Source organism: Neovison vison, chromosome 12 (assembly GCF_020171115.1).
Source record: "Neovison vison isolate M4711 chromosome 12, ASM_NN_V1, whole genome shotgun sequence".
Classification (NCBI taxonomy): domain Eukaryota; kingdom Metazoa; phylum Chordata; class Mammalia; order Carnivora; family Mustelidae; genus Neogale; species Neogale vison.
In genome coordinates, this window is record NC_058102.1 from 128,921,814 (window position 1) to 128,944,835 (window position 23,022).

Genomic DNA, 23,022 nt, shown 5'->3' on the forward strand with positions numbered 1-23,022 from the left:
CATTTATTCTTCTCCTACCCCCTTAAGCCCCCATGTTGCACCACCACTTCCTTATATCAGGGAGATCATATGATAGTTGTCTTTCTCCACTTGACTTATTTCGCTAAGCATGATACTCTCTAGTTCCATCCACGTTGTCGCAAATGGCAAGATTTCACTTCTTTTGATGGCTGCATAGTATTCCATTGTGTATATATACCACATCTTCTTGATCCATTCATCTGTTGATGGACATCTAGGTTCTTTCCATAGTTTGGCTATTGTGGACATTGGTGCTATAAACATTCGGGTGCACGTGCCCCTTCGGATCACTACGTTTGTATCTTTAGGGTAAATACCCAGTAGTGCAATTGCTGGGTCATAGGGCAGTTCTATTTTCAACATTTTGAGGAATCTCCGTGCTGTTTTCCAGAGTGGTTGCACCAGCTTGCATTCCCACCAACAGTGTAGGAGGGTTCCCCTTTCTCCCCATCCTTGCCAGCATCTGTCATTTCCTGACTTGTTAATTTTAGCCATTCTGACTGGTGTGAGGTGATATCTCATTGTGGTTTTGATTTGTATTTCCCTGATGCCGAGTGATATGGAGCACTTTTTCATGTGTCTGTTGGCCTTCTGGATGTCTTCTTTGCAGAAATGTCTGTTCATGTCCTCTGCCCATTTCTTTTCTTTTTTTTGTTTTTTTTGTTTTAAAGATTTTATTTATTTATTTGACAGAGAGAGAGATCACAAGTAGACAGAGAGGCAGGCAGAGAGCGAGAGGGAAGCAGGATCCCTGCTGAGCAGAGAGCCTGATGCAGGACTCGATCCCAGGACCCTGGGATCATGACCTGAGCCGAAGGCAGCGGCTTAACCCACTGAGCCACCCAGGCACCCATCCTCTGCCCTTTTTTGATTGGATTATTTGTTCTTTGGGTGTTGAGTTTGCTAAGTTCTTTATAGATTTTGGACACTAGTCCTTTATCTGATATGTCGTTTGTGAATATCTTCTCCCATTCTGTCAGTTGTCTTTTGGTTTTATTAACTGTTTCCTTTGCTGTGCAAAAGCTTTTGATCTTGATAAAATCCCAATAGTTCATTTTTGCCCTTGCTTCCCTTGCCTTTGGCGATGTTCCTAGGAAGATGTTGCTGCCGTTGCTATCATTTTGAACATTGTTACATTAAGTAAGAAAAAGTCAAGAGTTTTTACTTTACCTTCATTGATTCATTCTCTGATACTTTTCCTTATCCAAATCCATGTTTGCGACCTGTATAATTTCCTTCTCTCTGAAGAACTTCTTTTCACATTTCTGGTAAGGTCGACCTATTAGCAACAAATCCCCTCAATTTTTATTTATCTGAGAGTCTGTGTTTTTCACATTTGAAGGATAATTTTGCAGTGTATAGAATGCTAGTTCTTTTTCTTTCTTCTCAAAACTTTAAATATTTCACATTACTCTCTTCTTGCTTGCATTATTTCTGAGGAGAAGTCAGATGTAGGTATTTGCTACTTTATAGGTAAGGCTTTTTTCCCTTCCGACTTCTTTGAAGATTTCATCTTATATTTTTGATTTTGTGCAGTTTAAATATGATACGCCTTGGTGTGGTTTTTTGTTTTGACATTTGTCTTATTTGGTATTCTCAGAGCTTCCTGCATTTGGGGTATGGTTTCTGACACTAATTTGGGACATTTGTAGTTACTCTTCCTTCAAACGTTGCATCTCTGTTTTCTTATCCACTTCCCACCACTTCCCTCCCCCCTCACCTTTTCTCATCTCTTCGAAGTTTTCTACATGGTGGACCAGAGTCCCAGAGTGTTAACATAGGCATTTAATGCTACACTTTGTTCTAAGCGCCACTTCCAAATTTTGATACATTGTATTTTTGTTTTTATTTGAACAAATATCTTGTGGTTTCCTTTTCATTTCTCTTTGATCCATTACTTGATTACTTAGAAGTGTGTATTATTTACTTTTGAAACATTTGGGGACTTTTCATATAGCTTCTTGTCACTGATTTCAGTTTAATATCTTTGTGTTATAAAATTTCTTTTAAGTTTTTTTGAGTTTAAAAAAATGATAGAGAACATGGATTATCTTGTTTAATTCTCTGTATGTCTCTGAAAACAATGTATATTCACACTGCTCCTGTTATATGGAGTTAAAATGTAAATGGAAGTTAGGTCAAGTTGATTTATACTGTTTAAGGTCTCTATATGCTTATTTTTATACATGTATTTTTTCTCTGTACTTGTTCAGTTATTGAGAAGAGGATTTTTTTTAAAAGATTTTATTTATTTATTTGACAGACAGAGATCACAAGTAGGCAGAGAGGCAGGCAGAGAGAGAGAGGAGGAAGTAGGCTCCCTGCCGAGCAGAGAGCCCGATGCAGGGCTCGATCTTAGGACTCTGAGATCATGACCTGAGCCGAAGGCAGAGGATTAACCCATTGTGCCACCCAGGCACCCCTTGAGAAGAGGATTTAGATCTCTCTTATTGTAGTTATGAATTTCGTAGTTTTCCCTATTTTCTCTGTTTGGTCAGTTTTATTTGGAAGGTCTCTTATTAGGTGCAAAAGTGTTTTTGGATTTTTATATCTTCTTGACTAATAGGTTTCTTTATTCTGGCCATATTTCTTGTTTTGAAATTTATTTTGCTTGATACTAATATTTTGAATTCAGCTTTGTTTTAATTAGTGTTAGATTGATATTTTCTTTCCCACACTTACAGTTTTAATATCTGTGTCTTTATATTTAAAATGGACTTCTTTTTGCAGCATATAGTCTTTTTTTTTTTTTTTTTAAGATTTTATTTATTCATGAGAGGCAGAGAGAAAGAGGTAGAGGCAGAAGCAGAAGGAGAAGCAGGCTTCTGCAGAACAAGGAGCCCAGTGTGGAACTTGATCCCAGGGTGCTGGGATCATGACCTGAGCTGAAGGCAGATGCTTGACTGACTGAGCTACCGAGGCGTCCAGGCAGCGTGTAGTCTTGAGTTTCTTTTTTCAGTATTCCAGTCTCTGCCTTTCACTGAGGTATTTAGGTAATTTACTTATAATATGATTATTGGTTTTGTTGCCTTCAAATCTATCATCTGCTGATCCTTTTTCTTGCCTATTTCATCTTTTTTTTCTTTTTCATTAAATTTTTTTATTATTTCATTTTACTGGATAGTAATAATTCTCTTATTTTATTGATTGCTGTGGGATCCATGGCATACATATCTTTTAGCTTATCAGCATCTGCCTTGAAATGATATTATGCCATTTCACATGTAAGAATATACAATTCAGCAGTTTACATACTTGCACTCCCAAGTTTTTGGGGTTTGTGCTATTTTTGTCATATTTTAGATTTTTACTTATTTTATAAACCTTGCAGTTGTTACCAGTTTGGTCTAAGTCAGCAGTTGTCTTATAAAGAGATTAAATAACTTGAAAGTCTTATATTTACCCATGCAATTACTTTTTCTGGTGTTCCTAATTAGTTTAGATCCACATTTCCTTTGTTGTTTCCTTTTGCCTAGAAGACAACCTTCAGCATTTATTGTAGTGTTGCTTTGTTGGTTCTTTCAGCTTGTTCTTTGTTAGTTCTTTCAGCTTTTTTATCTGAATGGCAATTATAGTTGACCTTCGAAGAGTGTGGGGGTTAGGACCACTGCACAGTAAAAAAAAAATCTGCATATAATTTTTAAAATGATTTTATTTATTTATTTGTTAGAGAGAGAGCACGAACAAGCGCATAAGCAGGGGGAGTAGGAGGCAGAGGGAGAAGTAGATTCTCCTCTGAGCAAGGAGCCTGATACAGAGCTCAATCCCAGGAGCCTGGGATAGTGACCCGAGCCAAAGGCAGATGCTTAACCAACTGAGCCACCTAGGCGTCCCAGCACATAATTTTTGACTCACCAAAAACTTAACTTCTAAGAGTCTATGGTTGACCTGGAAGTTTTACTGATAAATAGTCCTTTAACATGTACTTTGCATGATATATATAGACAGATCAATCTATCTATCTATATAATATACTGTGTTCTTACAATAAAATAAGCTAGAGAAAAAATATTAATAAGAAAATCACAGGGAGGGGCACCTGGGTGGCTCAGATGTTAAGCGGCTCCCTTCAGCTCAGGTCATGATCCCAGGGTCCTGGGATTGAGCCCCATTTCGGGCTCCTTGCTCAGCGGGAAGCCTACTTCTCCCTTTCCTGCTCCCAGTGCTTGTGTTCCCTCTCTCTCTGTGTTTGCCTCTGTCAAATAAATAAATAAAATCTTTAAAAAGAATCATAGGGAAAAGAAAATACATTTACATTGGTATTCTGTATTTATTGAAAAAAGCTATGTATAAATGAAGCCATATAGTTAAAACTGGTGTTGTTTACGGGTCAACTCTTATTTTGCCTTTGCTTTTGAAAGATATTTTAGCTCAGTATAGAATTCTAGTTTAATAGTTTGTTTCTCTTTGTCTTCTCATTTTCTAACTTGCATTGTTTCCATGAGAAATGTTTCCATTTTTATCTTTGTTTCTTAACATATAAGGCAAGCATCTGCCTTTGGCTCAGGCCTTGATCCTAGGGTCTTAACATATAAGGCATTTTTTTTTAAACTCCCTGGCTGCTTGTATTATTTTCTCTTTATTGATGGATTTTAATGGTAAGCAGTTTGATAGTGATGTGTATTCATGGATTTTTTTTTCATGTTTCTTGTGCTTGGGGTTGATTGGTAGGTTTATTGTTTTCATCCAATTTTGTAGCTTTTTTCTGCTCTTGTTTCTTACATTTTTTCCCTCCTATCCTACTTTCCTTTGGGTATTCCAATAACATGTAAATTAGGCTGCTTGACATTGTCCCACAGCTCACTCACTGATCTCCCTCCCCAAATTCCCTTTTAAAATCTTCATTCCTTCTGTGCTTCATTTTTGAGAGTAGGCTGAGTTAAAAAAAAAAAAAAGGGCTTTTAGGAGACACTTGACTATTACATAATTTAAAAAACATTCTAGCCGGCATTATTATATTTCATCATGCTGGTACAAGATTCAGCTGTTGGTTGTTTCTTTTCCCTTTGCCTCTTTCTGCTGAATGTGGATTACAGAGCTTTTGTAGAATAATCTAAGGCAGCCATACTTCTGAAAAGATCTATTTCTTTGCTTAGCGTATTACAGAGTCATTGTGAATTCTGAGTCTGATTTAAACATTTTTTTAAATTTTTATTTATTTATTTATTTATTTGACAGAAATTACAGGTAGGCAGAGAGAGAGGGGGAAGCAGGCTCCCTGCTGAGCAGAGAGCCCCGATGGAGTGCTTGATCCCAGGACCCTGAGATCATGACCTGAGCTGAAGGCAGCGGCTTAACCCACTGAGCCACCCAGGCGCCCCTGATTTAAAATTTTTTGAAGTTGGGTGTATTTTTGCTCCAGAGAATGTTACTTTGCAGGTATATTGACATTGCATCTTACCTGAGGACTAATAATTGTCGGTAGCCACACAACAGAAATCATACGTATTCTAAATACTTATTTTAAAAGATTCATTAAGTTGCCTGTAAATCACAACATAAACCAGAGTATATATACATTTCCTCAGAGACTCTCAATATGACCAATATGCAGTTTTTATCTCTAGCGGAAAAGGGGGGAAAAGACTCTATTCAATCAAGTACCAAATGAAGTAGTTAGTTTGTATTTTATGGGTTAATTTACATGGAAAATGTATATTTTTAAGCACTAGAATTGGTCCCAGAGCAGTGAGATGCTCATGTGAAATGGAGGAAAGAGCAGATTTAAGGCATTATTGTGTCGCTTTCAGCTCCTCCCCTCTACCCTCTCCTTTTATGTTATTCCACCTCTTGATTTTGACTTATTTTTGTAATGGAATTCCACAATTCTATATTATCTAAACAGCATGTTAGGGAACAGATACTCTTAAAATTAACTTAAAAAGAGGTGGACTAAAGGTTGGAGGTCTCTTTCCCAGTAAAACCATATAGACTTTTCCCCCTTGTTGTTAGGTATAATTTTTTAAAAGAACTTGTTAGAATCTTAAACTAAAGCTTTATTTTTTCTTGTTAAGACATCTTTGATAGCTTTTGAACTTAGAAGATGTCTAAGTTTGTAAAAAATAAAATGCTGTGGTCTTAATAATGACTTTGACACTGAAATTTGCTTAATTTTCATTCTTTCCTTTCTTTGTAATACCTTTTCTTCCATACGCCATATTTTCATTGGATTTATAGACATACTTATATTTCAGGGATAAGCAAGGAATGGGAAAACTGACCAACCCCAATTTAGATTGGTATGTGGAAATGGATAGTATATTTCTGTGTTGTTCTCCACCTAGTTTTTTCTTCTTTACTTTTTTGATATATGGACAGAGTACCTGAATGAAGAACATCCTGTGTTCTCTTTAGATGACTGACTTATTTATTTTAAAGATTTATTTATTTATATTAGAGACAGAGAGAGAGAGCATGTTGATGTGTGTGCACACACATGTGAGGGGCAGGGAAAGGGAGAGAACATCTCAAGCAGACTCCATGCTGAACATGGAGCCCAAGACCGGGCTTGATCTCTAGACCTGAGCTGAAACCAGGAGTGGAGTGCTTAACCACCTGCGCCACCCAGGCGCCCCAGATGACTTTCAGACTTTACTTGTATGTGAGTGGGATGGAGAACCTCAGGTTCAACTCGAGTTATTAGAAAGAAATACTTGAAAAGTGAAGTGGTATGGTTTCCAAAGTGACTTGCCCAGCATGGAAAATGTTCCTGCTTCTAAAGTAATTCACAAAGTTTAAGCAGCTTAAATGTTATTGGTTTTCTCCTAAAACTTTCTTTGAGAACTTTGTTCTCTTTTGTGGCTTCTTGCTTATGGGACTAGTCATTCGCTTTTTATGAGATAATGTCTGTCTATCGTATTTGATGATTAGAATCTGTTTGGCAGTGAAGTGATGTGAGAGGGGGATGATATGGGGGCCAAGTAGCAGAAGTAATAGTAATGAGTATTTGGTTTTCAAAACATTTGAAGTCTTCTTTCACTTCTCATTCTGAACATTGATTTTGCTAAAAATGCTAGCCATTTTGAAACCTGATTTTATCATTCCTTTCTCATTTTCCATCTTTATCTGATGGTTTGTATTAAGTGGTGGTTATGTGTGGAAATTTCAGTTTTATTTGTTTATTTTCAGATTTTTAAATTTGTATTTCATCAGAGATTTTAGATAGATGTATCAGAAAAATACTCCTTTATTTATTCAGCAGAAATTTAGGGCTGCAAAAATCTCTGACCCAGTGGACCTTATAAGCCTTTTATTTTGAAGCACGTTGATTAATGCACATCCGTTAAAACACATTTTCACAGTTTCATAGTCATTTAATTTACCATTATTTGCATACACTTTGTCTCAAAATGATTATTAAGAACTGGAAACTAATTGTTTAAACAGATCTTTATTTTGCATTTTCCTCTAACATATCTGGATCAAGGGGATGACTGAGAATCTGTAGGGAATAATAATATTTCTAATTTTTTAAAATCTTAAACTGCAAGTGTAACTGTTCTTTCATCTTAATACTTGGAAGAAATTGATTTCTGGTTTTAAAGGGTTTAGTCTTTACCGTTTTGAAAAGCAGACTTCGCCTGAATTTTAAAAATTCTTGCTCTGACCTGTGCTTATATTCTCATGGATATAGTCCTCTAATGAATTTGTAGCACCTTTTTTCTCTCTCATTGTTGCCTTTTGTGCTGAACATTAAAGCTGATTTTAATTTTATGACTAGGAAGTAGTTTTTTCTTGTTGGAAATTATGTTGCTTGAGAAACACGTTCCTTCATTACTACTTACTATGTGTTGCTGAGTAACTATGACTAATAAGTACTTTTACTAATTGCTGCAGTTTAAAGGTATTTGCAATAGACTCATAATTTTTTTAAATGATTTTCTTAGGTGGATTCACTTTTAGCAATTGAAACTTTCATATGTTTTTCTTACAAGTGTTGTAATTATTATTATTAATATGCCCCTCCCCCCGCCAGAATCTAATCAATTCTTTTTCAACTTCCTTTCTCAATGAAAATGTTAGACTTATACAAGCACTAGCAGCAACTCTATTTCTGGATCATTGAAGCGCTTGGAAGATACTGCAGCTCGATTTACAAATGCAAACTTCCAAGAAGTCTCTGCGCACACAACTAGTGGAAAAGATGTTTCAGAGGCTAGAGGGTCAGAGGGCAAAGGGAAGAAATCTTCAGCTCACAGCTCAGGTCAAAGGGGAAGAAAGCCTGGTGGAAGAAATCCAGGAACGACTGTGTCAGCAGCTAGTCCTTTCCAGCAAGGTATTAATTATGATGTTTTAGTTAAAATAAGTGTTCTTGTGATGATCATAGCAGTTAAGTTTTGTAAAAGAATTTATTTTTTATTTATAACTGATGGATCATTGGAGATTATTTTATAATTAGTTGCTGTAGTAAGATTACTTCAAAGATAAGTGTTCCTTGTTAAAATGTTCTTGGGACCTTTTATGTTATGACATGTGCTTCCAAAGCTGAACTGTAATTTTAATGTCTAAATAGATGTGGAATAAAGTTTAAGTTTGGGGAGAAAAAAACAATAAAAGCTGGAGTTTTCCTTTCTGCTCTATAGAACAGTCTTTCTTTTTAATGAATTGTTATCATTTACCTGTCCTAATTAAACACTAAAACAGTTAAATCATATATTCTTAGTAAGTAAACCAGTAGTGGGTAATTTGTAGGAATATAAATAGTTCTCAGTAAGTAATAGTTGTTGATTATTAATGCATTTGTTATAAAACTTGAAGTTTAAAGTAGAATTTGACTAAGCTTACATATCTTTTGGTAAGGCTGCTATAGCAAGATGCCCATTTAATTTTGAATTTCAGTTTAACAACAAATTATTTTTCAGTATAAGTATGTTCTAGATAAATGCATGGGACATATTTATACTGAAAAAAATAACCTGTTGTTTAACTAAAATTCAGAATTAACTAGGCATGCCATATTTTATATAGCAACCCAATTTTATGGAAAACGGAATAACTCAGCTAGCGCTTTATAATCCATTTAGCCCTGTTCTAGGTATTATTTTTGTGTTTTTAACTTGAACATAAATATTTTAAGAAATATAAATGTTAAAAACTGTGGGAGATAAATATATTAGTAAAGTATACAATAAATGCCTCTTCCCCCCATTTTTTTGCCCCCTAGGAATAAATGAGGGGGAAAAATTGTCTTTTTTTTCTTTCCTTTAATTTTGCTCATAATAAAAATCTGAATACGTAGAGAGATTGCGTAGTCTGCTAATCCCTTATTAAAAAGTTTATTTGTATATTTTAAACTAAGCTATTTTGGTCTTCAAGATTTTTAAGTCCTGTACTTTAATTTTTTTACCTTATATTACAAAGAATTAGACAAGTAGAAAAGAAATAAAGTGCCAAATTTGCTGTTTTAGTTTAATAAATTTATATTTGCTGTTATTTTTATGCCACTGTGGAAAATAAATAGTAAAACCTTTATTATTTTTAATGTAAATTTATTTACATTTGAATGTGATATTAGAACTCAGCTATCTCTTTTATATAATTAAGACCTTATTTTCTACTGTTAAAATCACATTTTTAAGTTTTTAATCTTTGAAGTACTAATCCATTTAGAAAAGAAATCCTCATTTTCTTAACATTCACAACGTTGAATTGTCTTTCCTGCCTCTGTTGAGACATGGTATAGAATGTGTTATGTTTTCATATCTGAGGTAATATTCTATAAAAGTTTTAAAAGTTGAAATTTAAAAGTAGGGTGTTTAAGATGCTTGGTTTTGTTTTTTTCATTGCAGGCAGTATGTGAATTTTAGAAAATATATGTTAAAGTATTGCATATACTAAATGTTTGAAAGTATTTGCTACACTGTAGTGAGCTTTTAACACCAGCTGTAAAAACAAAAATGTGTGGAAGAAAGACAGATGGTGACAGATCAGAATGGATAATAAAGAACTTCTTTATAGTTGCTAATTAAGTGGCAAATTACAGTTATCCTTAAGTGATTGATGTAATGTAAATGGCTTCTTAATATGTATGTTTTTCTATATAGACATAACTTGAAAATGCTCACATAGGTACAAATAATTTTGTAAATTAATAAAATGGATATTCTCTTCAAAGAGTTAAAAATTTTAGACCTATTAATCTTCTTGCATAATAAGCCATTTCAGAAAAGCTTAAAATTTAAAAATCAAAACCTTGAGACTTCAGTTAAAAAGAAATTCTTTCTTGTGTGTGAGGAGAAAAATACTGTTGTAAATATTTAGGTTGATTTATGTGTGATAACTTTTGAACGTGCTCTGCAATAAAATTTAACCCTTAGCTTGAAATTTCCCTTCCATTCCAGTGAAACACTTTATTTTGAGCTTTTGTTCTTAAATACATTACTTAAAATATAATATGTTTTATAAAACATATAGATGTGTGATCACAACTGAGTCTAAACACTTGTTACTTCATTTGGTGAGCATGAAGAGATGATTTGGTGAATTAGGATGGTGGACCAAAATATTGTTTCATCCCAGCCGTATGAATTTTCTACCGAGTAGATAAGAACCTTTTAATTTCATAATGACATAGTGGGCTGCTAATGTTCTTTAAAGAGTGAGGAGACAAGCAGTTGTGAACGAGATTCATGAGGGTTCCTGTCCTGTGATTTTACTTTCATAAAAGCAATAGAACAATTTTAGTGGCTAGTTTCTTTTTGCAGCTTCATGGGTAATGGACTGGGAGAATGTTAGGATATAGATTGAGTTCCATGTAATCATTATCATTTTATCAAATCCATGTTTTGGCAGGGTAGATTTAACTGAATAATAATATTCATTAACATCTTCAAGTTAAAACTCAGAACTTAAATCTAAGCAACAACTTTTTGTTCTGGGTGTGTGTTGGGAACATTTAAGTCACATCTTTAGTAATTGAAAAAGAGGAAGTTCTAGAATACAGTCGTAGTCTTGTCAGACTCTGAGACTTTGCTGTTCTTCAGTCCTTCCTCAAGCATACACAGGTATTTGGGGGAACGTTGAGGAATGTTGTCGTAGTAAAAGGTAGGTTAAATGAAGCACATCTTACATCTTGGTCATTGTAGAACTAACAGCTTGCAACTTGAGTTAATATTCAGTTTAATAGGTATGAAATGACATATTTTTAGAAAATAATTTGATAGATCAACTTGATTTCAATAATAACCTTTTAAAAATTCTGTTACATAGTGATATCCTAAGTTTTATAGTTAGTTTTTTTTTCTCCATCTCTTTTTGATGATTGTATCATTTCTACTGCTCGTGGGAACTTTTGCATCCAATTTTTTTCTTTTCCTACCCCTCCCCCCCTTTTCTATTTTACTACAGGCAGTTTTTCAGGAACTCCAGGCAGTGTAAAATCATCTTCGGGAAGTTCAGTACAGTCTCCCCAGGATTTCTTGAGCTTTACAGACTCAGATCTGCGTAATGACAGTTATACTCACTCCCAACAGTCATCATCAACCAAAGATGTACATAAAGGAGAGTCTGGAAGCCAGGAAGGGGGGGTAAATAGTTTTAGTTCCATAATGGGTCTCCCTTCGACCTCAGCTGTTATTTCACAGCCTAAAAGCTTTGAAAATTCACCTGGAGATTTGGGTAATTCCAGCCTTCCAACAGCAGGATATAAGCGGGCTCAAACTTCTGGCATAGAAGAAGAAACTGTAAAGGAAAAGAAAAGAAAAGGAAATAAACAAAGTAAGCATGGGCCTGGTAGACCTAAAGGAAACAAAAATCAAGAGAATGTTTCTCATCTCTCAGTTTCTTCTGCTTCACCAACGTCGTCTGTAGCATCAGCCGCAGGAAGTGTAACAAGCTCTAGTCTTCAGAAATCTCCTACATTGCTCAGGAATGGAAGTTTACAAAGTCTTAGTGTTGGCTCATCTCCAGTTGGTTCAGGTAGGGATTTGCCCATTGTTTTTCTTATTTATTCCCACCACCACCACCCTTCCTTTACCCCAAAAGGGAAATTCATTTTAAACTATTGTTTTGTGAATACATTGAGTTGCCAAATGACATTTACTTGTCTTAATGGAAAAAAAAAAGTGTTAAGATCTTAGGAAGATGATTTGGTGTTTGGACAGGATGTTTGGCACTAATCTGATAGTTCACTTAAATATAGGTCAAATGGTTTATTGCTCACTCATTTCTTATGAAGTGCCTGCAATTAATTTCCCATTTTTGTTTTTGCTTTGCCTGCACAGTATTTGAAACCCAACTCAGAAATCACAATTAAGGTGTGAGAGGTTCGCATAGTTTGCACTATGTTTTTGATCGGTGCTTGTTTCTGAGCTCTCATTTTCTAAAGTTTAAATAGTCTTCAGTTTCTCAACACTTACACAAATTCTACTTGAATTTTCCATCTGGAATATTTTTCAGTGGTAAAATGATTTAAATATGTGAACTTTAACAGTTATATTTTATTTCAGAAGATACCAGAAATGATTTATATTCCTTTTGTTTTCAAGTGTGTTTAACAGTTTTTTACCATTATCTTTATTGTAGTAGGAATGAATTTATATATGTTGTTATTCACATCATTCAGATGCTTCCTTAACCTATATTTTATATCATGAATATTGTCAGTTCTTAAAAATTTGAAGTTTCATGTTTTTAGACAAAAACTTAACAGTTTAGGTATTAGCTAAATGTCAACATTTATCTTTTAAATTGATCTTGAATTTGAGGTAAATGGTTTTAAATAAGTTGTAAACCTGACCTGTTTTGATTTTAGATTTCTGGTTGTAGAAATGATGAGATTTTTAGCTAAAATAAACTATTAACAGATTTTATCAGTTCTGTTAGTTGGTGGAGAGGATAGGTAGGAAATGGTATGGAAATATAAACACAATTTAAATGAGAAATGTTTATGTGTATTTTATAAATACAGACTTTTGGATTGTTTTTATAGTTGTGCAGACATTAATTTCAGTAAGTAAATACCATTCTAAGGGAGAAAAGAGCATATGTAAAGGTCAGATGTGAAAATTATTAACTATCATTATCATTTGTGCCAGGGTCTATTAATGCTTTATATTTATTATCTTGCTTAATCCCCACACCAGTTTTATGAAGTAAGGACTTTTTATTCCCCCTTTTTACAGCTGATAAAACTGAAACCTGGACAGGTAAAATAACCTGCCCAAGATCACAGTGGGTGATTCTTTCTGTTTTTCCTAGCTAGCTTCAATGCCACCTTGGACCTGTTGGACAAGTTATATGTTTGGTTTTGAGAAATGAGTAGAAACTATGACAGGATTGTTTTATTAGAAGCGTTAAGGATGGTTTTAGACTAGACCATGATTTCTTAGTCTTGGCACTATTGACATGTTGGTTGGGATAATTCCTTGTAGTGACGTCCTGTCCTGTGCAGTGTAGGACGTCTATCATGATTCCCAGCTTCTACCCACTAGATTCCTGTAGCACCCAAATTTCCCCTTTACCCCCTTAATAGTGACAAGAAGTGTTGGAGGTTTGAGGGGAGAGTGTAAAATCGCTCTTGGTGGACAACCACTGTTTTAGAGGGGAATAATACAAATTGTAATGAGAAATAAATCCATTGAAAAAACTTAAGTATATTGCATGCTTGGATATACATTTTATGTATATTCATTTATTTTATGTATATTCATATCTTTTCTTTCAGGCTGAAAAGACTTAACAACGCACCCTGGCCCCTGGTCACAAAAAAATAAGTTTAGACAAATTTACTAAGAAAAAATGGAGTTCATACCGATTTTTAGCAAGATACACAGTAATCAGATGAATAACTTACTGAGAAAATTAAGCCTGAATTTGTTTTTGTAAGATTACTCACTGATTTCTTATACTTAGAAGCATAGTCTGAAAATTACTGAATTTCAGAAATTGCATTTGGATGCTATTTGAAATACACATTCTCAAATTAATGGAATTAAAATCTTGATTTACATCTGTGAAAAGAGTTTCCTACCTGTTACAGATTTAGAGAGATTTTAGCCTTGAGAAATAGTGTTCTTTTCACAATTATTACTTCCAGAGGGCAGTGTTTGTGCTACATCTATGAGAGGAAAGCATGAATTTGTATCTCTTTTACCTCACTGCTAGGTAACGAAATTTAGGGAGAAACTCCTATAAATATTATTATTTCATGGAAATAAATGACTTACATTTAGACTTGTTAGGATTTTTTTCCCTTAAAAGTATGCTTAAAAATAACTGAAGACCTTACATTTTGTTAAAGCCATAATTGTGCACTAAGATTAGTTACTTAAAACTATTTGAGATAATATATTCTTTAATTTTACACATTTTAATAAAAGTTTTATGACCAGATCAGAGCACACCCTATTGATAAACTTAGTGTTAGAAAGTCTGTTCTTACTTAGAAGAAACTGGCTAAATGCTGTGGGTATTTAGGGATTATGTCCTCTTACTCAACTAAGTTAAGAATTGCTAACTGCTGTTGAAATATAGTATGTACTACAATTGTCTTAGGCACTTGACAAGCACTGAGTATTATTACTTATCGTACAGGTGAAGAAACAGAAACAGAATTCTCTTAGCTCTAAGTGGTGGGAAAATGCATTTTCCTTGATTCCAGAGACCCTCACTTATAAAAGTAAAGGGGTGTTTGCTGATGAAGGTTTTCAGCCACCCTAGTATAATGTCATTCGTACTTTAAGCAATGGTGTCTGTGAGAAAATTTGAGCCAATTATGTCACTTTCAACAATACTATCTCCCATTAGTATGAAAATACTAAGTTTTGTTTCAACTGATTTTAGATAGAGATATCATTTAGTAGCTGTAAAACTAGGGAACTTTCTACCCACATAAATAAGTAGGAAGAAGCAATGTATACCAAGTACTATGTTACCAAGGATTATTTATGCATGATGCCCTTTCCAAAAGATTTGTTTGCTTCCATGACAGGGTGATGATTTAGTAATGATGAAGGTGACCTTTGTAAGCATTTGTTGGCTATGATGTTAGACTGTAACACACACTACTTAATCCTGGCTTCATGAGGCTAGGGGCTGTGTGTGTCATGTTCATCACTGTCTCCTCACTGCCAGCACAGTACTTTGTATGTGATAAATGTTAAACATTAAAAAAAATGAATGATTACTGTTAGTAATCACTGAGAACATATCATATGGTTAGTAATGTCTGCTGTGATTTGTACTTGACTTCCATGTGTTCATAGTTAGATTGCAAGTGAAATTATTTGTAAAGCTTTTCATGTAGTATTACAGACCAGTTAAGGATGTGTTAATTAAGTTGGAAAAGACCATGGAGAAGTTGGAATGTAAATTGTACTTTGGAGTAGGCAGAAGAAGTCCAGCAATATTAACAGAAAAGAAAGTAAAGTTATATTTCAGGGGTAAAACTAACAGGGACATCTAATTGGCAGGATAGTTGGAGGTAATGTTGATTAAGTAGGGCAGGATGGGTTTATGGAAAGTTGAATGTCAAGCTGAAGAAATTAGACTTAACAGGCTACTGGTCTTAGAATAAGCATCTTGTACTTAGTTCTGGCCAGTTAACTATTAAAAGAATTTTGTTGACATTAAAAAAATACTTGCTTCCATCAGCTTACACTAATGGTAATATATTTGAGAGCACCTAACAGTTTCTAAAGAACCCTTTAATTACTATCTTATTTATTCCTAAGAATAATCTTGTGAAATAGGCAAGGCAGCTACTATTAACTGTTGTAATTTCTCCAGCTTTACCACAACTAGGGTATATAGCAGAAGTAGAATCAAGTACTTATGATGTGGTTGTCTTAAAATTGTTAGAAGCATCGACTTAAACAGTAATCAAAATACTGTCATGACATGCTCAAATTATAGTAGCATATATGAAACAGGATATTTATTCTAGGAATCACAGGTCCTGTCAGAATAGAAACCTAGAAAACACCTATACATTCTGTGTCTGATCAAGGGTTTGTATTGTAAGATTTTTCTTGTAATAAGTTGAAGTACATTCTAATAAGTGATTTACTATTACAGTGACTTGTATAAAATGGGAAATCAGTGTGTTGTTTTAAGTGGCTTCTAAAGGTTGTAAGTTTTGGTGTATAGATAATATTCAGCTTTTAATTGAATTCCTTCCTATATATTCTTTTGAGATCTTAAACAAGTAGGACTTTTGGAACACTGAAAATTAGTACAGCATTTGGAAGAGTTGACATGTTGCATTTGTCCTTTTCCTTTTTCCTGTTTATCAACCATATTACAAGAGAGTTTATAATTTACTAAAGTGAAAGTTTATGAAGAAATTTTTTTCTTCATAAAAATCAACATCTTACTATTTTCTCTGAGAAAAATCTGGTATTCATTAAATGATAAGTAGTTGATGATTTAGCTTTAACATATTTTCCTTGGGAATACTATGTCCTTTCAAAGTTTGCCTCTTTTTAAAAAATCTTAGTCTCTAGTTCTTTAATATAATTTGGTCATACCTTTCCAAGTTAAGATAATTGAAATCTGTTTTAGTGATGGAATTCTTTAGTAGTCATAAATGCTATGAAAGGAGATTCTAGGGAGGTAGTTGTTTGATTCTGACCCCAAGTATTTTGTGATAAAGTCTTACAGATTTCAGGGAGATGAGTTATTAATATGAATGGAATACTTCAAGAGAAGTTTGTTCTGGGTTCTGAAATATGAAGGTTATGAAAGTTTAACTTGAGCCCATGTGACTATGAGTTGGTTGTTATGAGATATATCCACTTAGATTAATAAAATGAAATTGAGACATCTTTCCTTGGTAAAATGTTTCAGTTAGGAATAGACTGATTCTGTTAACAAATAAGGGAATCATGAAGATATAAAGATTAATAATAAACTCAAAAGAGTAACTAATACAGTATTGTAGACCAAGGGGTAGATACAGTTATTGAATATACTTTAAACCCATCTTAATGGCTCAGGTTCATGATTTTATATAAATTGATTATATTGGGTCATAAATGAAAGTCATAGGATATTGGGTGCTGCTAAGACTAAGATTATAGTATACCTTGCAGTTTGTTTCCTTGAAAAATCCTCTGATTTTTGTTTTTTCCTTGATGATTTAAAAATTTACTGGTCCTGTACCATGGATGTCTTTCTACAAAAGTCCCAGATCAAAGGGCAGAATAGCCACATTATAGTTTCTTCCCCCACTGAAAAAAATCCTTCTATTGTTATGAGTGTCCTTTGATTATTTTTTGCCACCACTCTAAACAGGTTACCCTTCCTTTGTAATGTACCACGTCAGTCTTTTCAGTAGCCCTCACTCCCTTTTAAAATATCACTTGCATTTGTTAATGACCATTAAAGATGGCAGATTCTCCTGCCATGTCCTGGTTTTGAGTGCCATCTGGAAAGGACTTACACTAAATTGGTCTAAAGGTTTGATTCTTGAACAGTGTCTAATGTAAATGATTAAAAGTGAGTGCTGGCTTGCTCTGTCTTGCTTTGTCTGTCTTATTTCAAGTTGTTTGGTGTGGGCCCATGACTGGACTTGACTTCTGAGGTATGCATATGGGTAGATCTGTGAGTGATGGTTGCCTTGAAGACTCTGTTGTACTCATGGTTTCTAGAAGTCATGTTTTTGGTTAAGTAGTATCCAGAATAATTCCAGATACTCTTCTTTTAAGAAAAATTGGATCAATAGTGTTAACCACAAAGGAGTACCTATTGTTTTCAAGATTAGCAGGTGAGGTCCTTTGAGTCACAGACTTGATCCTAGTTTTATCAGTTATTTTTTTCCTTTGGAATGTCATACAGAAATTTATTTTTCATTTTCTCAGCACTCTTTTGCTTTTATATTGCTTCATGTCATCCTCTGCTTGTTCTCCTCATTTGGGTGGAGCAAAAGTGTAAGAGTAATGGTTTATTCATTCATTATTGTCATCAAAAATGAAAGGTACAAGAAAGTAAACAGTGTAGTTTTACATGCTTTATACTGTGATATAAGTCATAGGTTTCTGCTCAGGTATAAACTAAATAATTTCCGTACTTGGATTGACCATGGAATTCAGATGTTTTTGATAAATTGTTTATCTAATGAATTATATCAAACACATTAGTGTGTTGTTAACTATACTCCCTCTTATTATAAATCTGTTTTTTCTTAGACACTTGTCTCACATATTTATTTGGAAGCCCTATGTGTTTTCCTCATTCTTTGCACACACACACATTCCCATAATATCCTGCTTAAAGATTTGTGAGAATTCTATCACGTTTGGTCCTTCTACCCATCACATCCCAGGTACTGGCTTATAATTTCTATTCCCACCTTCCTGTTTGCCCTTCTCAGCTACACTTGTAGGTGAATGTTTCCCTGTTTTTCTGGCCTGTTTCTTTTTCTGTCTTGAGTCACTGGCAACTTCTTTGCTGATTTCCTTTCTCCTCCCTCCCAACAGAAATTTCCATGCAGTATCGGCATGATGGAGCTTGTCCAACAACTAGTAAGTTGTCGAACTGGGTTGGTACCCCAGGCTTTTTGACTTCTACTTTAGTGTTTTTTTTTCCTATTATATTATGCCACCAATGAACCTCTAAATTTCAGTTTTCTGCTATGCAAATGGTTCTTAATTGAGTAGATTTTTTTTTCTCCTACACAGAGAACTTGCTGCTTGTCCTGTGTTCAGGATCCATGTTAGAGTCACTGTGACCAAATTTTAATTATTTTTGGCTTTTTAATATGGTGCTTCAGTTGCAGAATTGTGACTTCTGTTTCCTGTTGAAGTAATATTTTCAGAATTTGGTTTCCGCTGATCTTAATGTTAATATAATTTTTCAGTATTTGTATGTTGGCATTAGATAGCTTTCTTGCTTCAGCTTCTATATCTGTTAAGACTATTCTACTGAAGTCTAAGAAATAGAATGTTTGATTAGGTTAGATGATAAAATGGAGTTTTTCTTTATAATGTTACTGAGTATACAATTCTTGAGGTAGATTTACCAATATAGAATTGCATCCTATTGATGCTTTTACCAAGAAAGACATTACAAAGACTATTAAACAGACGGCTTTTTAAAAGTAATTTTACGTATATATTTTATTACTAAGAAAATTTGTTACCATTATGACAATATATCTAATATTTTACTTAAATTTATTAGGTGATAGATTAGCAAATGAAATAAAATATTTAGAAATTTTTACATGTAAAAACTGAGCCAGAATTGCAGCTTTAATGATTCAAACAATGATACATAATAGACTTACTGAGATTTTATTATACTGATTCAGTCTATGCCTATGTATTTCTTTTGTGTGTTTGAGAATGTTCTTAACCTGAAGTCCTTTTTTCCTTACTTGAAAGCTTTCTCAGAGTTGCTGAATGCAATACACAATGGTAAGTTTTATTAGAATCTTCTCTGGTGGTTCATTTATCACAAAGGTTGCCTTTTATAGAGAACCCCGATTGAAAGCTTGCATGTTCTATTGATAAGATGAAATCCAGCTCTGCCATGCGTCAATTGTTAAGTCCCTTAGTGAAAAGTTTTTGTAGATTGCCCACAGGAGGATAATAGGTCAATATAGTTCATCAGTTTAGCTTTTATTGTCTCTTTGTAGGGCAAAATGATAATAGTGTTGTTCTAACTTCATGAAAGTCTTTTTTCTATTTTTGTAAATAGTTTCTCTAGTTCTTTTGAGCTCTCTTTTGGCAGTGTAGTTAGTAATTGGTACCTACGTCAGGAATTAGCTGTTTCTTCCAGCTTGAAATGTGAATTTTGTTTGGGGGATTTAAAAAAATTAGTGTGTATAATACTTTTATTATTTTGCCCATAATTTTTACATACTGAATAAATGGAAGATACCCTTTTAGATGTTGTCCAATTTGGAACTAGGTTTTTATTGGGGAGAGATGCATTTTCTGCAGAGTTGGGTTCTCTAAAATTAGGATATGAGACAAAAATGCTAGCTTTTTTCAATTTTGCAATATAATGAAAGTCATTTTTGCAGAAATGTTTTGAGTGTTTCTTCAATTTTAAAGACCCTTCTTTAATACTTTAGTGATCAAAAAAAATTGAACTCAGTGTCATCTTTGTTGTTTCCAATGATTAACTTATATGACTTTTCTGTTTAAGATAGTTCATGTGATCCAAAGAAGTTTTGAGCACATTTTTTTAAGCACTTTTTTATTAACTTTATGAAATCGTGCATATTTTGGTAATGTGGTTTAATGTAGTTGATTTGTGTTGTGTTTGGATTGCATTGTCAGATGTTTACAGATCTAGAGCTAGCAAGAGACTAAAGGTATGATGAGCAGACATAGACACTTGTGTTGATTCTGAGGGTGGGGGTGGTCAAGATGGGAAGCACATTTTACAGATGATCGTTTTATTAATGAGTATTTTTATTTCTAATTCTTGCTTCCTTGTGTAACCTGGAACTGCAGAATCTCAAATAATGAATTTTCCAGATAACATGGAGCTCTTAAACTTTAGGTATCTAGAGGAAAAGGAATTGGAAGCATTCTTGAAAATAAACTAAATATGTTACCATTCTTCCATGGGAAAGTATAAAAACAAGAGTTTTTAACGTCTTTTTCAGTTTGCATGGTTAAATCTTACTCTTTAATTTTGGAGTATGGAATTTAGAGACATGCTGAAAGTTTGAACAAAGCATATGCTTGAAATAAAAGAGTAGATATTGTGGGGAGCAGTTGTGAATTGCCCCCCAAATCCTCTACCATTATTAGCTGACAAAGTACTGGATTGTTTCAATTTAATGAGACTGTTTTCATGTTTTTCTGTATGGGTGAGTGAAATTAATGTCATGGGATTAATATAATGAACACATTTTCTTTAACATTTTGTGTTTTACACGATTGTGTCTGAGAGAAAACACTGTGGTAGTGTTCTCAGATACTTATGTATGTGTTCTTAGTCACATAATCTAGAAAAGTGAAATAAATAATGGACTTTTGTATTTTTCTTTCTTTGTTTTATATCTAGAAGTTTGTACCTTTTGACCTCCTTCATCCATTTTGCTTCCTATCCACCTCCCCTTTCCCTAGGCATCCACCAGTCAGTTTTCTATATTCGTTAGTTTGGAAATACTTTGGTTTCATTTTGTTTTAAATTCAGTGTATGAGATCATATGATATTTATCTTTTCCATCTGACTTATTTCATTAAGCATTATGTCCTCTAGGTCCATTCACATTGTCACAAATGACAAACTTTTGTTCATTTTTATAGCTGAATAATATTCTGTTGTATGTACATATAGCGTATTTTTATTACCATTCACCCGTTGATAGCCATTTAGGTTGTTTCCATGCCTTGGCTATTATTAGTAATGCTACTATACTAAACTTGGGGTGCATATATTTCCTCAAATTAATATTTTCATTTTCTTCAGATAATTATCCAGACGTGAAGTTGCTTGGTCATATGGTAGTTCAACTTTTAACTTCTTTTTTTTTTTTTTTTTAAAGATTTTATTTATTTATTCGACAGAGAGAGAGATCACAAGTAGGCAGAGAGAGAGAGGAGGAAGCAGGCTCCCTGCCGAGCAGGGAGCCCGATGCGGGACTCGATCCCAGGACCCTGAGATCATGACCTGATCCGAAGGCAGCAGCTTAACCCACTGAGCCACCCAGGCGCCCAACTTTTAACTTCTTGAGGAACTTGCAGACTTTTCCATTTTGACTGTACCATTTTACATTCCCACCAACACTATACAAAAGGTTCTCTTTTCTCCTCATCCTGGCCAACACTTAGTAGTACTTCTTGACTTTTTGGTAATAGCTATTCTAACAGATGTGAGGTGATATCTCAGTGTGGTTTTGATTTGCATTTCCCTGATTATTGTTTTTTTTTTTTTTAAAGATTTTATTAATTTAAAAGAGAGATCAGGATATAGGCAGTGGGAGCAGCAAGCAAAGGGAGAGGGAGACGCAGGCTCCCCACTGAGCATGAAGTCTGATGAGGGGCTGGTTCCTGAGGACCATGGGAATTACGACCTGAGCCATAGGCAGCCACTTAACTAACTGAGCCACCCAGGCACCCCCTGATGATTAGTGATCTTAAGTTTCTTTTCATATACCTGTTGGCTATTTGTATGTCTTCTTTGGAAAAATAGCCATTCAGGTCCTCTGCCTATTTTTTAGTAAGATTGTTTGGGGGTTTTCTTGCTTTTAAGTTATATGAGTTTTGTTTTTTTGTTATTCTTTTAAGATTTATTTATTTGAGAGAGAGCACAGAAGAAAGCAGGAGCAGGAGGTTGGCCGTAGGAGGGGCAGAGGGAGAAGCAGACTCCCCGCTGAGCAGGGAACCTGACATGGGGCTCGATCGCAGGACCCCAGGATCATGACCTGAGCTGAAGGCAGACACTTAACTGACTGAGCTACCCAGGCACCCTTAGTTATATGAGTTTTTGAAATGTATTTTAGATATTTACCCCTTATCAGATACAGATTTGAGAATGTTTTCTCATTCAGTGCATTGCCTTTTTATTTTGTTGATGGTTTCCTTTGTTATGCAGTACCATTTTATTTATTTATTTTTTTTAATGCAGTACCTTTTGAGTTTGGTATCCTTTACTTGGCGTTTTGTTTTGTTTTTGTTTTAGTCAAATTCAAAATATCATGACTAATATAAAGGAGCTTACTGCGTATGTTTTCTTCTAAGAGTTTGATGGTCTTTTGAAAATTTATATTACTCAAATCTTCAATCCATTTTGAGTTAATTTTTCTGTACAGTGTAAGGTGGTGGTCCAGTTTCCTTCTTTTGTATGTAGTTGTTCAGTTTTCCCAACACTGTATTGAAGATACTGTCCTTGTATATTCTTGGCTTCTTGTAAATAAATTGAACCTATATACATGGGTGTTTTTCTGGGCTATTAATTGTGTTTCATTTATCTATGTGTCTGTTTTTATGCCGATATCATACTGTTAACGATTATTAGGGCTTTGTAATGTAGTTTGAAATCAGGAGTGTGAAGCCTCCAGCTTTGTTCTTTGTTCTCAAGATTGCTTGGGCTATTCAGGGT

The 23,022-nt window shown here is 34.2% G+C and overlaps 1 protein-coding gene across 8 annotated transcripts in view; it reads left to right on the plus strand.

Moving 5' to 3' along the window:
- Window positions 1–23,022, plus strand: part of MLLT10 (MLLT10 histone lysine methyltransferase DOT1L cofactor) — a 242,504-nt gene that overhangs the window by 162,875 nt on the left and 56,607 nt on the right. For 5 of the 8 annotated variants that reach the window (XM_044228868.1, XM_044228871.1, XM_044228873.1 and 2 more), the window contains 4 exons: window positions 8,044–8,296; window positions 11,368–11,937; window positions 18,438–18,482; window positions 19,344–19,376. In XM_044228868.1, the coding sequence (XP_044084803.1) occupies window positions 8,044–8,296; window positions 11,368–11,937; window positions 18,438–18,482; window positions 19,344–19,376 (901 nt within the window). The remainder of the gene's footprint in view (window positions 1–8,043; window positions 8,297–11,367; window positions 11,938–18,437; window positions 18,483–19,343; window positions 19,377–23,022) is intronic. The other 3 variants (XM_044228872.1, XM_044228874.1, XM_044228876.1) reach the window with 2 other exon arrangements.